A 14,859-nucleotide genomic window follows, 5' to 3' on the forward strand; every position below is an offset into this window, starting at 1 on the left:
CAATTTTCCAGACAGATCTATAAAAATCTGTTTTTTCCTCTTGTGATTTCTCTTAATTCACGGAAATTCAATGAACTCCAGTTGGTCTCATATATACACAGGTACTCTCATCACACGCACAACTCCCAAACATTACCGTGAATGCTTGTTTTGCTACCTTTACTTACATGCTACTTATAAATTGAAAAAAGTGCTTTAATGCAGTTCTGTAACATTTTAAAATACTTAAAGGAACTGAGAAAAGTCTTTGAAATCTCCAGGTCTTCTATTTCTTAATATTTCAGTTCTGAACCCAAAGGGAGTCACGCACTATCCAAAGGGGGATAAATACCATATACAGCTCACTCAGTTAAAAACGTTGATGAAAAATAGATACTTACTGAGAATTTTGTTCTGTATTCATTCCTTCCCTTAAAAAAACAAAGTTCTCTCCATCTTCAGGCTCAAAGGAACTTATGTCAGGTCCATCTGGATATGGAGTAATTACTCTCCTGACCATAGCCGGAATCTGTAGTTGTAAAAGCTGTTACACTAAGTTTCTCTTAAGTTGTATGCTAGCAAATATATCATCTCATGTAAAAGGACCAAAACCAACTGTCATTTAAAACATTTTTACAAATCAAGTAATAATTATTTAACAAGCTTATTTAACTTATCAAGTTAAGTTACATCTCTAAGCAAAACAGGAGAATTATTTTAAGTGACAGACTCAGAATGTGTATGCTTCAGCTGCCTATAACTCCTGACCAAAAAAAAAAAAAAAAAAAAAAAGCATCAAGGTTTTGCAATCATTCATCTTTTATTACTGTACAGTTAAAGAAAACTGGATTATAATGTGCCTTGGTTTACCCCTTTGCATTAAAGTTGAACTTTCACATTATTTTTCTTATTGCTTTTAAGATCTATATGATCACCCTGAACTTCCCATTGGAGAAGTCTAATTTGCTTTCTTCTCCTTTCTTCTAAGTAACAGATACTCTTTTCCATAGGTTTTGCTTATGTTTTTTCATGTAAAAATTATTATAGAACATTAATACATTTATACATATATTTAATACACTGTTGCAGCAGTGGCTAGTGAATAATGAAATATGAGCTCTAAGAGAGTGATAACAGCAGCAGCTAACCTTAGTTTTTGAGTCAGATGTTCCACATTCAGCCTGTCATCTACAGGCCCTACATGTATGTATTTATTACTCATCTGTTTTTGTTTTAAACATAATCAGCTTACACTCAAGTTGTACAACTTACCATTTTCCTGTAATAAACAGAAAGATCCTTTACAACTTCATCACTTAAGACATCCAAAGTCCTAAAAAAATAAATACAAATTTATCTTACCAGCTTAAAAAAAAAATAAAAATCACATTAATGAAAAATTTAAACAAATCTTTTAGATGAATCTCACCTACAGACATTATTACCTATTCATGGTGGTCACAGTCAGAAGGAAGAAAACGAACACAAAATATAAACTAGTCGATGCCCTTGTTGTAAGGCAGGATTAAACTCACAACCTTTCCAGACAGCCTACCTTTACTTAAGGCCACAGCCAATATAGACCTATATATTTAAGTTACCATGAACTTGTCATTACTTTACCTATTTCTGCATATTTTCGAGTCTTCCTGACATGTATCCAACACTCCAAGTCTACACAAATTCTTCTATAAAACTCAGACGCAACATCCCTTGACATTTATGCCAAAAAACCGAACTGCCTTGCCCGCTTGAGCAGCTCTCTTCACACAAAGCTGTCACGACTAAGTTCTATCTGTCTCAGGTGTCAGATTAATAGTCTTGCTACCCAGTAATGACATTTTCAGATTTTCAGATAGTCTTACTGAATTCAGAATAATACTTAAGGCAATATTACTACATTTTTACTCTTCTCCCCAAAATCATACGTTAAGTGTTTTTACTTTATAAAGATGTGAGGAGGAAAATTGCTAATATGAATGAATTCCTGTATCTGTTATACAAGCAGAGCAGTTGTGTGACATAGCAATGAAGTGCTGGCATTCTGAACTGGTTCAGATCTCTAAGAACTTCTATAGGTAAAAGGAAGCATGACAAAAAAGGCTAGGAGTGAACAGAGTGGATCAATAACAGAGATGGGGTTTTTTTGTTTGGTTGGGTTTTTTGGGGTGTTTTTTAAGTCTTTCCTAAAAAAGAAGTTCAATCAATGCTGATAAGGCTTGCTCTGAGAAGATATGTACCCTAGAAGAAACTTGAAGCCCTGTCTGAAAGCATCAAGAGAAGGAAGGCCAGAGCACACCTTCAACTTCTCAGAACCCTAGCTGAATCATTGTCAAAAGCAAGGGTAATTAATTTGTTCAGACCTCACTGCAGACAGTTAAAGCAAGGAGACTACCAGAAGGCAGGCCCATCCTCTTTGGAAAATTCACCAGCTATAACAAACCTACTTAAAATAAATTCAATTTGCATAGTAACTATCATGTTAAAACAAACAAACAAAAAACATAAAAAAGACCACAGCAGTTTTATGCATCTTCAAAAACAATTTACAAAACCCAATTAAGGTTAGGCCTAATGTCAAAACCCACTGCATTCATGAGAGGTTTTTTCCCCTTAATTCAGGCTCTTCATGCCAGATTATAACATAGGGTTTTGTACTACAGAACTGGTACACTATGTACAGATATTGAACTAATTTCTTTCTCCCTGTTTGCCAAAAATAAGCCTCCCTTTAAACTAGCAGCATTCAGTTGCATTTTAACATTTAACTGCTCTTATTCGTTCTTCCAACCCCTTTCCTTTTGGGGATGTTTGAATTTAACAGCTAGTACACGAACACATTTGCATTCCTCCTTACCTTGCCTCAAGCAAAGCTGCCATATTGAGTCCTATGAACTGCAAGCAGGACAGTTTCAACTGTTCAGCATTATACATAGCTGAGAACTCCAGCAACTCAGCAGCATTCTTTAAAGTAACTGCAAAGAAGAAACACAACAAACTAAATTGGATAATGTGCTGCAATATCATGCAGCAGTTTTTAAGACATTGCGCAGCATGACCTAGTTACCGAAGCATATCATATATTTCTCTATTCCTAGAAAAAATGCTAAAGCTGAAATGGCCAGAAACTACAGCAAGCTCCACAAAACTTTGTAGCAGCTTGAATGCAATGGCTGCTTCACAGAAATAGAAAGGCTCTATCTACAAACTTATCAGTTTCAATATATTGAAATTCAGCAGTCCAAAACAAAAGGGAAAATAAAGTTAAAACCAGAAAGTTTCATATACAGCATGAACAGTTCTTAAAGCTCCAAATGTCCCTTTAGCAGGGATAAAGAAAAAAAGGGGGGAAGAAGGGGTAGGGGAGAGGGAGAGAGAAAATAGAAGTCACTAAGAAATGCCAAGCAAAAATTGTATGCTGACTTCTTGTATGAAACCAAGCAACAACACTTAGTGTTTTCTAGAAGAGACAGATCTTCATAGCCATATAGAAACAGCACTGTTTCAATCAAACAGAAGAACCAGCAGAACTAAATACAAGGCCAGAAACAGAAACATAGAATTCATTTTATCATGTTTTAAAGACAAGAAGTTTGAATTCAATGAAATAAAAGTATTATAAAAGTTTGGTTTATTTGCTGTAGTGTGTTTGGTTGGGTTTTTTTTTTTGCTTTTTGCCTTTTTCTTTTTTTTACTTTATTTTTTAAAGAGTGTAAGCATATGGAAGATTATGCTACCCAAAACATCACCCAGACTAAAGAAGCAACTGTTAACAGCTATGCAATGAACAGCTAAATGGAATCAGAGCAAAGGAATATAAGCAAATATTTCTGTGCTGAAATAGGCAAGAACACTAACATCTAAAAAACCCCCCATTTTTTATTCTCTAACCCTTTATAATACAAGTGGAAGAACTCACGTTTTTCTGCAATGGCTACTTCACAGATTTCTTTGAGTCTGGATATAAGAAGTTGGTCTGCTACCACAAGAACATTACATATGAATTCCACATTTTGAGAATCTGGAAAACAAAGCATCACGTAAACACTGTGGGCAAGTCAAAAGTAACTATTACACATACAGCTTCAATGAGATTTTACCAACGGACAAATGTAACTACTTTGCAAATTTTGATGGGATTTTCACAGCACAAGGAATAGCTTAGAAGAACACAAATAAACATTTTTTTGAAGGAAGACAAGGAGGGAAAAGGAAAACTGCAGTTTGACAAACTAAAGAAAAGGTACAAAAAGGCCTGGGGTACAGCTATCACCTCAAAATATACAGCAAGAGTCACAAAAATTCGGATTCTCTACATAAGACTTCAATGCAAGCATATTAAGTACTGAATTTCTACTTAAAAATATAAAAATTGCAGGAGCTACAGTTGAGTTGAAAATATATTAATGGCACCTTTTATCGCAAGAGCTTCATCTGTATACAGGTAATCTACAATTATCTGTAGTATGTCAGAATGGATTGGCATTTCCAGAGCTGAACAACAGGAAGCCTAAAAGGCAAAAGGATTAAAAAAAAATAAACAAAAATAATAAAAGAAGCTGACTACTTGGAATAAAATACAAAATTAAGACAGCAATTATATTTAGCAAATGACTCAGACTGAGAGTCATATTTTCAAAGTTAAGCAATTATTTAAGCATTTACTCAAAATCTGTTCAAGTTCTTCAATTAAGAATTGATTGTAGCAGAGCAATTAAAATCTTCCCAAACTTCTGAATAAATATCCATGAAACAGTTCAGTGTTTCATCAGTTTGAGCATCTTCTCCAACAATATTATTACATTACTTTACCCTCGATTGTTTAAAAGTAGAACTACAGGAATCCCCTATGCAAGTACTGAACTGCTTTCCTTTCAAGGTAAAGCATCTAGTGAAAACATAAGTTCCCATGCAAGAATAAAATGAAAGTAGCCATTACTGTTAATCCCTCAGAAAACAAGGTCCTCGGCAAACCCTCCATTTGAAGAACCACCTTAACCACTAAGGCAAAGCTTTTGTATAAGCACACATTAGCCATTAAACCATGTAATTGTCACCATTCAAGTTTATGCAACAACACTGCTTAACAACTTTGGTTTATTTCAGGTGGTACTGAAGCAAAGTTTTATACTAAAAGATTTCTTTTGCTTCAGAACATGCTACTGGAACTGACATATGTCCCATCTGAAGTTTAAAAACCTCTTACACACATTAAGATTTTTATACAACATCTAGAGCACTTGATTCACAAAATATTTACTTATGAATTTAGTATGATTTAGATTTACTTACAAAATAATAAATAGCTTACAAACTACATACAACTGATATAGAAATCAATTATTCAAATGGACGTTTGACACTTAAAAAAAACCCCAAATCAATCAATCACTTGTCTCACAGTGTTTTGGATATGTTTCCTCAGGGATGACTGAGGAAAAGGCAGCACAGTAACTTACAGGACAGATAAAGTTCTGTTATGCAGTAGAAGAGAACTGCCAGTACTTTGCCAGCTTGTTAGATTTACATATTACCAAAAAGCTATGAAAGTTGAGAAGGCTCTTGCATACTGCTTCAGCTTTCAGTCTCTGAAAAATGCTTCTCCATTTACACACTTCCTCTCTTTCAATGAGCGTTATCAAAAGTATTCAGATACTTAAACAGAGGCATTTAGTGAAATTACGATGTCCAGGAACAACCAGGGCACTGATACACAGCTAAAAAGAAGGAACCAAGACAAATAAAAGACCTACACCCTGTAAAGCAGCAGCTGGTGTCTAAGTGAAATAGTCCTTGCTACCCTCTATTTCATTAACAGTAAGAGTCAACTTGAGATTCTACACATTGACTCTTGATTCTGCTGCATCTTTCACTCAGTACATATCAAAAGCTATTCCATACTGCATACTATTTAAATTGTAAGATCTTTCAGAGAAAGAAAATGAAAATTCATCCAAAGCAGTATTCCATAAGAACAGTCCAGCAGCTTCTAGAAATCCATGAACTAGCTCAAAATAAACCCTAAAACAAAAGTAATACTTTAATTTCCTTTGATATATGTTATTACATTTATTATTCTCATTTAATACACAATCTCTATAGTACGAATATAGAGCAATAAAAATCTGAGGGTTTTTTTCTTGCAAAAAGGATCCAAGAATCTAGTCTTTCCTTTTCCCCACTATTTAGGATATGTTATTCTAGGAAAACTGAAAAGCTGTCACTTATTTGATGCAACAAAACATACCACCACACATGTTTATTGGCAAGCTTACCTCAATCCATGAGCTGCTTAACATGCTGTGAAAATAATCTGTAAAGAAAGGCATTTCAGTTCAAGATACAATAAAATTTCAGTTAAAAAAGACAATATGACTTGTATTAAATATATAAAAATAGACACACATACCAAGTCTTGCACAAAGTACACACTTATGACACAGGAATTCCTTTCCATCTAAAGATTTCAGGGTCACATCGCAGAGGTATGAACTAGAAGATATTTAATAGGATCAGAACTGTGATTATTCAGAAGAGCTACAAGTTGTAAACTCTACAAATAAATGCTTACTTTGGCAAGTTAGGATTTATCTTTTAAAATAAAACACACCTGAACTTAAATAATACATAGAATGAACCTAAAAGTACAGGCACGATAGTTTCACGACACAATTTTTTTTTGTCCCAAGTTGAACTCTTAACATTCCAGTTGAAGTATTTCTTTCAAAACATTGTCAATTACTGTTTCAGAACTACTATGACCAAATAAACTAATTATGGCTAATTTTAGTCAATCTTAATGGTCTACGCTGTTACTTATTTCTTTTACTTTAGTAGCTACTATATGCTTTAACAATGCATTTTAAGAGTGAAGTAATCCAAATTCTGTGAAAAAACTACTTTTATACAACATAGCTTTTACTACACAAGTACACCATTCAAGCCTTTGGGTATAAATAACCCAGCTACACCAATAGAACTAAAAAACAAACAACATTTTGATAAAAGCATAAGGAATTTTTCTATTGAAAGATATTCCAAAGATTTTCTTAATCAGAAAAATAATATAAATTTGCTTATTTGCAATCCACGTAGTCTTATCGTCACAAAAGCATATTTGCAAAAGTCAAACTGCTTTTGACTGGTTTACCCACATTTCTCCTGGCATTAGTATTCTGTGACACAGTTAGTCCACAGAACACATTAAAGCACAGCAGAAAGAAGCAAAAATATAGCATACATAATCTATCCCAGATTACTAATTCATAGATCAGTCTATAAGCTTCTACACAGAACTTCCAAACACGAGTTACTGTGATAGAGACAAGTGTACACCAGAAGTTAAAAAACAGCTGAACAACCTTAGTCTACACTTAACAGATAGAGATAACATAAGAGGAAGATCGTGGGGGTAGGGGAAGCTTGATTTAAAAAGTTTACCATTTCTTCTGATTTAACTTTGGTTTGTTCCCATTCTTCTTGTTGACAACATTAATTTTTCCATTTTCTAACCTGACTCCATCCAACCTGCAAATCATTAACATTACTAATAAGTAATACAATTAGTATACAGTTCAAACCATTAAGAACAGTTTTACAAAGTAACAGCACTTCAGTGGGCTCATATTGTGAATATGAAAAAGGAGCAATCATTCATCACAGAAGACTAGAAAGGGCCAGTTGTTACTTAAAAGTCTTTGCTGCAGATGTAAAATAAAACTGGCACTCTTTCCACATCTTGTCTATCTTATTTATTACCTTATATGAAAGCTATACTGCTACAGTCAAGGCCAAAGTCCAACACCACAGAGTCAAAAATCCAGGAGTTATATATACTGCTACCAGGCAGTTATCTGAGCAAAACCAGTGGTTCGGAAGAGATGCATGTTTCACCACAGGCAGCTTTAGCACCCTAATTCATCAAGGAGGCTTGTGAATGGGATAGCAAAGACACAGGAGTGCTGCTGGTGGATTACAAAGCAATACACTTTCAAAGGGAAAGTGCTTTAACATGGAAATTTTACTTAGGAACTCAGTCGTAGCAGCAGCTTCACATCTTTGCTGATTAATTTTAGTGTTTGCAAAAAACACAGTGAAGAAAAAACTGCCCTGAAAAGGCTCATTCCCTCCTTTTAAAGGAAAAGACAAATGCAGGAAAATAAAACCCAAATCTGAGTAATACGGTTCTACAGAGACGTTTGGTCTCAATTCCATTGGTTTCATCCTGTAACATTAAAAATGCATCAGTTAAACAAGAACTTAACTTTGCTATGTGCTGCTTTACGCTAAATATGTTCATTGTCTATGGAAAAACTGGTAGATTACAGACCATAGCATAAAACTTCATCAATCTAAAACTCAATTAGATCAGCTGTCTCTAACAAAACAAGTATTGATGTTTTATGACAGACATTCTGGAAAGTCAGAAGATTGCATCAGATGTCTCAGAGAGCTCATGCCTTTCAAAAGATACACAGAAGTATAATACACAAATGCCCAAGAGGTTCTAGGACACAGTAAGGGCCAATAGCACAGTTCTATCATATAGAAGCCTATTGAAAAATGCTGCTTTAAGTACATAATCATGCTACGAAAGTCTGCTTCCAACATTATTTGAAAAGGTCATACATGCTTTCTCTTAGCAAAAAGCATCAAAACAAACTGATGTTGCTTTAAACAGATGACACGGTGTGTGTTGTAAACTGTTATACTTAGAAACAATAAAATAAGGAGAAAAAGGCAAACTTATCAACCCCAACTAGCCTTCTAACTTCACTAACAACTAAAGTTAGATCAGCTTACATAAAAACACTCCGTGAAGAGCTTGCCAGAATATAAATGCATTTCGTTTCACCTACCTTCCACTTAAATTGCTGAGTCCAAATTTCTTCGCAGCACTTTGCAACATTTTTATGAGGTTAGCTTCTTCACCAGCAACTTTGCCTTTTTTAGATTTGCTCTTCTGTTTTTCATTTATAACTTGCACTTGATTATTTCTATAAATCTCAAATGCAGACTTTCCATTAACATTTTCATCAAAACTCATTTTGCTCAGGTTAGAAATTAAAGTATCCTGATATTCTTCCGATTTTCCTTTATGCAGGATTTTTGGTTTATGACCATGAGTCAAAAGATCACAGGTGTCAGTGTATATGAACTGCAGAAGGTATGCAAACAGATCTGGATGAACTTTCTCTATTACGTAAAGATCACATCCAACAGCGTCTTCATCTTTACGGTAGACATCTGGAGTGTCTAGCTGGTTGTCACTGGAAACAAACAGCTTCTTGAAGAAGTCAGAGCGCACAGCCAAGATGTATTTGTGTACAGGGTAAGTTCTCGTGCCAATCTGAAAAGTCACATCATGGATGCTGTCCATTTCATCTGTTTCATCTAACAGCTTGCCAAAATCCTCTCCAAAACTTGATGATGACACACTTGGAATTTCATAGAGACTAGAACAAAATGAAATCCATCAAAAAACCCACTATTTACAAGCTCAGTAAAATTTTACATAGTATGTTTAATGAGGAGGGTGAGGTTGTTTCCATTTGGTTTGTTTGGGTTTTTTCTTACACTGCTAAGACTACTCAACATTTCTTGTCCTATTCTTTACAAGAAGAACTAATAATATGGTATTTAGGCAATTAAACCACATATGTAAGATCTGTCTAGCTTCAGAATATCAAATACAGTATTTTGTCTTTACAATGTAGCCATTAAATATGTATTATCAGAATATCTTATCTTCATCTAATTTGTCCAACAAGAAAACATAGAAATGTTTGCTGATTTCATATTACAATCCAAAGCAATAAGAAAAAAAGCTAATATTTACTTAGTTATCAGATGTATTGGAAACTATTATGAGAATGCAAGGAACATGGTTAAGTCTTCAACTTATTTGTTTTACTTTAAACATTTTTTCCAGATAAATAAAGATACACTTTTCGCTTCTATTTAAATGCTGATTATTGGTGATTACTGAAGGGGTGAATTTCTACTGTATTTAGAGCTCAGAGCATGTTAAGAAATACATTGCAAATGCTTGCCTTAAACACTTTAGATTAAAAAAAAAAAAATCAATGCTATCTGTACCAATTATGCAAATAAATAAGTTGAGGTTTTTGGGTAACTTCAACACAGTTGTTTACTAACAAGTGCTATTCTCTAGCAGTATGGATAACCACATTTACTGTGACTTCTGTATAAGCCAAAAAATGGTTTTGCAAAGCAAAATAATTTAATTGCAATAACACACACACACACACAGAGAAAAATTACAGTTGTTGATATTTTAGCTATACCTTGTTTTGGGATCTGACTGTAAAACAGCAAAATTGCAACCATTAGGGTCGGTGGCAATACTAACAGCTCGATGGACAAAAGTAAGCTTCTGAAGTCGAATTCTTTCATATACGCTGTTTGTATCATGTTCACAAGATGCATCACATGAAGAATTCTGAAGGCTTGATACAAGTTCTGCTAAAAAAAAAAAAAATTAAAAAAACCACAGAAAGGTCCAGCTAATTAAAATGTAACTGATATAACAAAAAGGCAAGATTTATCACTTCTGTAAGTCCATCGATGGAGTCACTGAATAAGGCTAAACTATGCTGAAGATTTCAGCTCACTTAACTGAAACGCAGGAAGACATTGTAAGAATAAGGCTTTACATTACATATAGGAGAGGTTTTATCCAGAATTTCTTGTGGGAGTGTTTTTCCCTTACATGAAGAAGTGGCAAACACTGAAATGAAACAAGCTGCGCATCAGTATACAACAGCACAAGATTGTTTTCTTGTCATATCACTTTACAGCAGATATAACACAATTGCCTTCAGAGTTCACATTGTATCTGTTTAAATTACACCCAAACTAACAAAATACTATTGAAAAACATATTCTCTGAATACTAGATTATTTTTGAAGACCTGGATAACTGAATACATGCACACCATTCACCACATTCATTAAAACCTTCCAAAAACCAGAAGCTCTCATTCATTACAAGTCAGTGATGAGCATCAACAAGACATTCAACGAGACAACAGGTCTGGATTCTGAAGTGTTCTTGAAGATACGAAACCACAAAAGAAGAGCAATAAGCAGAAAGAAGAGAGTGCCTACAGACACATACCAGCACCAGGACAAACAGCGAAAAGGAGATGTGTTTGATGCCTCTGTGATGAGGGAACTACTATGTGATGTGTAGAATAAAACAAAGCAACAGAGTAAAACTAGTATGCAATTCTAGATTGAGCAACAGAGGAAAGATTTTTGCTGTGAAAGAATACATAAACAGACTGATAAAACTAAAGATGTAATCTCAGTATCAAAGGAAGTAGAACTACAACATAAAGCTATAAAGTTCAAATACATCCCAGGTTGGAAGTAAATCCATTTCTAGCCATAGAGTTTTAAGACCCCTAAAAGAACAGAGCTGACAGTTTCAATTAAAATCTTGTCCTATAGTAGGCAGGTATCTTCCTCACAGAAAAACAATCCATTAGGACCTACTCAGCCAAGTTAATATGAGCCAAGTTAATACGGTGGAAATTGCTCTGGACCCTGTATTATGCCCAGATAAGGAATCTGGAAAACATGATAAGGTTTCACAGACTTCATAACGCAAGCAAGTACAAGCTCCTTCTTTCATTCAGTGCCAGTCTCTTAGGATTGGTCATCTAATAGGTGACAAGATCATTACACTGGACCCTTGTGCTACTGTTACTTTTCAGAAATACTCTTCTCCCTGGAAATCTCCACCTGAAAGTTAACTGAAAGCTGCAAAATAAGTAAATCTTAGTATTACTTAGGAAAGAGAACAGTAGTGGTCAATGCTACCAATTGTCAGCCACAGAGGAAAGAACAAACTCACCACATAATACTGTAAAGAATCAATTAAACTTTTATATTGATTTGAAGTACTTAAAAACCATTAAGAAATCACAGCTAACCTTTCTTTTCTGAGATTTTTTTCCCTTCTTCCAGCCACTTCCCTGTAAAGGCTTCACCGTCCTGTGTGACAAACATTATTTCGTTCCTATTTAAAGCAACATCAGACATGAAGACTTGCCGGCCATACACCCAACGACACTGCTTCATGGAGTTGTTAGATGACTTCCAGCAAAACACCTATAATATTTTTTCAGAGAAAGGGGAAATCCTCATATCATATAAAAGCAGTTACATATTACACACTGCTTTTTTTAAAACACAAGAACATGCCATCTTAAAGCTGCATATAAAAAGGAGAAAGACATTCTTCAAAATTATACCCTGAAGGGTTATGAGCATCTATTACAAAGAACCCACAAGTAAACCACAGAAAATCTATTATGATATCAAGATCCATTTGCCCATGAAGGGCATTTGAAAAGCTTCTCTGAATATTCAAACATCTTCACAGCAGTCACCTATAGGACAGTTTTTACTGATATTTCAAAAAAGACAGCAAAAGGTGTCATCAAGTCAAGAAACAAGTTTACTCTAGTTCTTAATTTATAGATTTGTGCCACGGTTTTGCTTATAAATCAGGCAAAATTCAAAGCTAGCACAACAAAAATTTAAACCATTTCCTGTTAATTGTTTGACAAAAATCTCAAGTTTCTCTGTACCAGCCAAGGTTTTGGAATGGAGTTTGTGACCAAACACAAACTTCAAAACATTCAACAGAAACATGAAGAACCGCATGCACTGTAGAACCCCCAACAAGGTATACTGTAGATGTCTGTAAGAAGTGAGCATGAAGCAACAATCCCATGCAAGGTAAAGCCCAGATGTGACATTAGTGGTACTAAAGTTGGGCTTTCATCTGTCAGTGGGCACCACTGAAAAGAGCCTGGTTCCGTCATCTTTACATCTTTCTTTTAAGTATGTATATACATTGGTAAGATCCCCCTTGAGCCTTCTCTTTTCTAGGCTAAACAGTACTCTCTTTAAGAGAGTACAATCAAGCCAGACCAGGAAATACTGATTCAGGAAACAGAAGTATTAAGATCCCATTCTTCTCCTTACTCAATAATTTATCAAACCTAAAAGCTCTAAAGATCCCAGCATTTGCCAGTATTCAGCATGGAAAGATATGCAATGTAGGTTGACATAGTTCCACTGATGCAGGAAGACAAAGTAGTTTCTCACTGCTAAAGCAGTGTCCCAAAGATGCTGAAGGGGCACTACCAATACTGTGGATGCTAGAGTCTAAACCTCACATGAACGAGTACCGAACTGGAAGTTTATAATCTCCGAGACAACTAATGACCTAATAAACAGGTAAGATCATCCCAAAACATAATTCAGTCAAACACAAGGAAAGAAAAGGAAATAACAACACTGCTCCCTATTTTGATACACAAGGTCAGTTTTTAAGATCCTTTAAGGAAGCATTTCAGTAACAAAACCTTTTTGTAAACACCACTAGATGGCACTGAAGGTTTAGATCTCCCAGTGAGCAGATCTAGAAAAGGCTAGTGTTTTGAAGGGTCCTATAAACTGTTACTCTATGAAAGAATGAGGGAAGGAAACAATAAATCCACTATAGTATTCCAGTTCTAAGTCAACAGTGTCTACACTTAACTGTAAGTACTAAGCCATTCACTGGGTTTAACTGCAACTTTTCAACAATAAAAAGGACATCTCATCTACATAACAGCTGCTTTTCAGCAAAGGCTCTAAAACTTCCATGTCCAGAGACTACTTCTGAGACTGTTTCTGGAGGGCATAAAGGTGACAGCGTAAGTAGGGTGAGAAGAGAGACAGGAGGGGGAACAAGAAAAAAAAACAAACCGGATCACATACGCTATATAACCACTTATGGATGTAAAAGTAAAGAAGTTTACACCTTCACTGAAAAGCTATTAGATGTTCACAGATTTAAAAATAAACTACTATATGTTACTTTGGTAGTCTTCCCATAGCCCTTTAAAAAAAAAAAAAAAAGCTCTACAGAAATGAATTGGGTATTTTCTATGCATGATTTTGTCCTGTCAACTTCTTATGTTTAAAGTTTGATTCGTCAGTATGAAGCTTTCTATATAATTATGTTTTCTAGGGACACAACTTACTCTTCCAGCTTCATCCAGCGCTAGAATGCAAATCTTCTGACCTCCATTTTCTTTAAGATGCTGGGTATCTACCTTATATTCCAAATATCCCCCAGTAACAAGAACTTTTTTAAGGTTCAGCTGTCTGAAAGAACACAAAAGGTTAAATTAGTATTTCTTCATTATATGCTGATGTTGCTTCTATGATAGGTACCTTTTTCATTTAGAGAAGCAGTAAAAAAATATAATTGAGGTAGTGACACTGAAAAATTACTCTAAGTTTAGTTTCTCCCCACTGATATTACTAACTGCTAATAAAATACTATTAGTAGATTGTAATTTTTGCTTTGCTTTTAAGTCACATCATATCCACGAGTTCTTCACAAAATTCCATAAGTGAAAACCCGTAAATGATTTACCTTTGATCTTCACTACAAAAATTATAGTGGTATAAATTTCATTTAGCTCCTTCTATTAGAAGGCCTATCCAGTAGGCCGTTTCTCAGGTTTTTGTCAGGTTTTGGTTTTCACCTGATCAAAACCATGCAAGTTATCTCTTTTCAGTTTCTTAGTAGAAGAGCGCAATACATGATATTAAATTTCTCCAAGTGCCAGCACCTTCACTTACAGCCATGCAGAAAACAAAATATAAAATAATCATTAAACTATAATGTGTCAATAAATACTGCTAGAATTTGAAGTGAAGCTGAAAAACTGCCTGAGAGTTAGCTGGGCAAAAACACTAATTACCTCTTCTAACCTGTTACTGCAAAGTAAGAGAGAATGGGATCAAATAATTTCCTAAATTCATGAATCATGGACCCAGTTTCTTCAA

The 14,859-nt window shown here is 34.8% G+C and overlaps 1 protein-coding gene across 9 annotated transcripts in view; it reads right to left on the bottom strand.

The window, feature by feature from the left end:
* The window catches only part of IBTK (inhibitor of Bruton tyrosine kinase), a 62,140-nt gene that overhangs the window by 26,058 nt on the left and 21,223 nt on the right, over window positions 1-14,859 (bottom strand). For 2 of the 9 annotated variants that reach the window (XM_054820694.1, XM_054820693.1), the window contains exons 9-21: window positions 14,046-14,169; window positions 11,940-12,117; window positions 10,661-10,729; window positions 10,287-10,464; window positions 8,838-9,434; window positions 7,420-7,506; window positions 6,389-6,471; window positions 6,255-6,292; window positions 4,393-4,489; window positions 3,899-4,000; window positions 2,837-2,954; window positions 1,252-1,312; window positions 381-508 (exon numbers count right to left, since the gene is read on the bottom strand). In XM_054820694.1, the coding sequence (XP_054676669.1) occupies window positions 381-508; window positions 1,252-1,312; window positions 2,837-2,954; window positions 3,899-4,000; window positions 4,393-4,489; window positions 6,255-6,292; window positions 6,389-6,471; window positions 7,420-7,506; window positions 8,838-9,434; window positions 10,287-10,464; window positions 10,661-10,729; window positions 11,940-12,117; window positions 14,046-14,169 (1,860 nt within the window). Of the gene's footprint in view, window positions 1-380; window positions 524-1,251; window positions 1,313-2,836; window positions 2,955-3,898; window positions 4,001-4,392; window positions 4,490-6,254; window positions 6,293-6,388; window positions 6,472-7,419; window positions 7,507-8,837; window positions 9,435-10,286; window positions 10,465-10,660; window positions 10,730-11,939; window positions 12,118-14,045; window positions 14,170-14,859 lie in introns of all 9 variants that reach the window. The other 7 variants (XM_054820692.1, XM_054820690.1, XM_054820699.1 and 4 more) reach the window with 5 other exon arrangements.

Source organism: Grus americana, chromosome 3, assembly GCF_028858705.1.
Source record: "Grus americana isolate bGruAme1 chromosome 3, bGruAme1.mat, whole genome shotgun sequence".
NCBI classification, from domain to species: Eukaryota; Metazoa; Chordata; class Aves; order Gruiformes; family Gruidae; genus Grus; species Grus americana.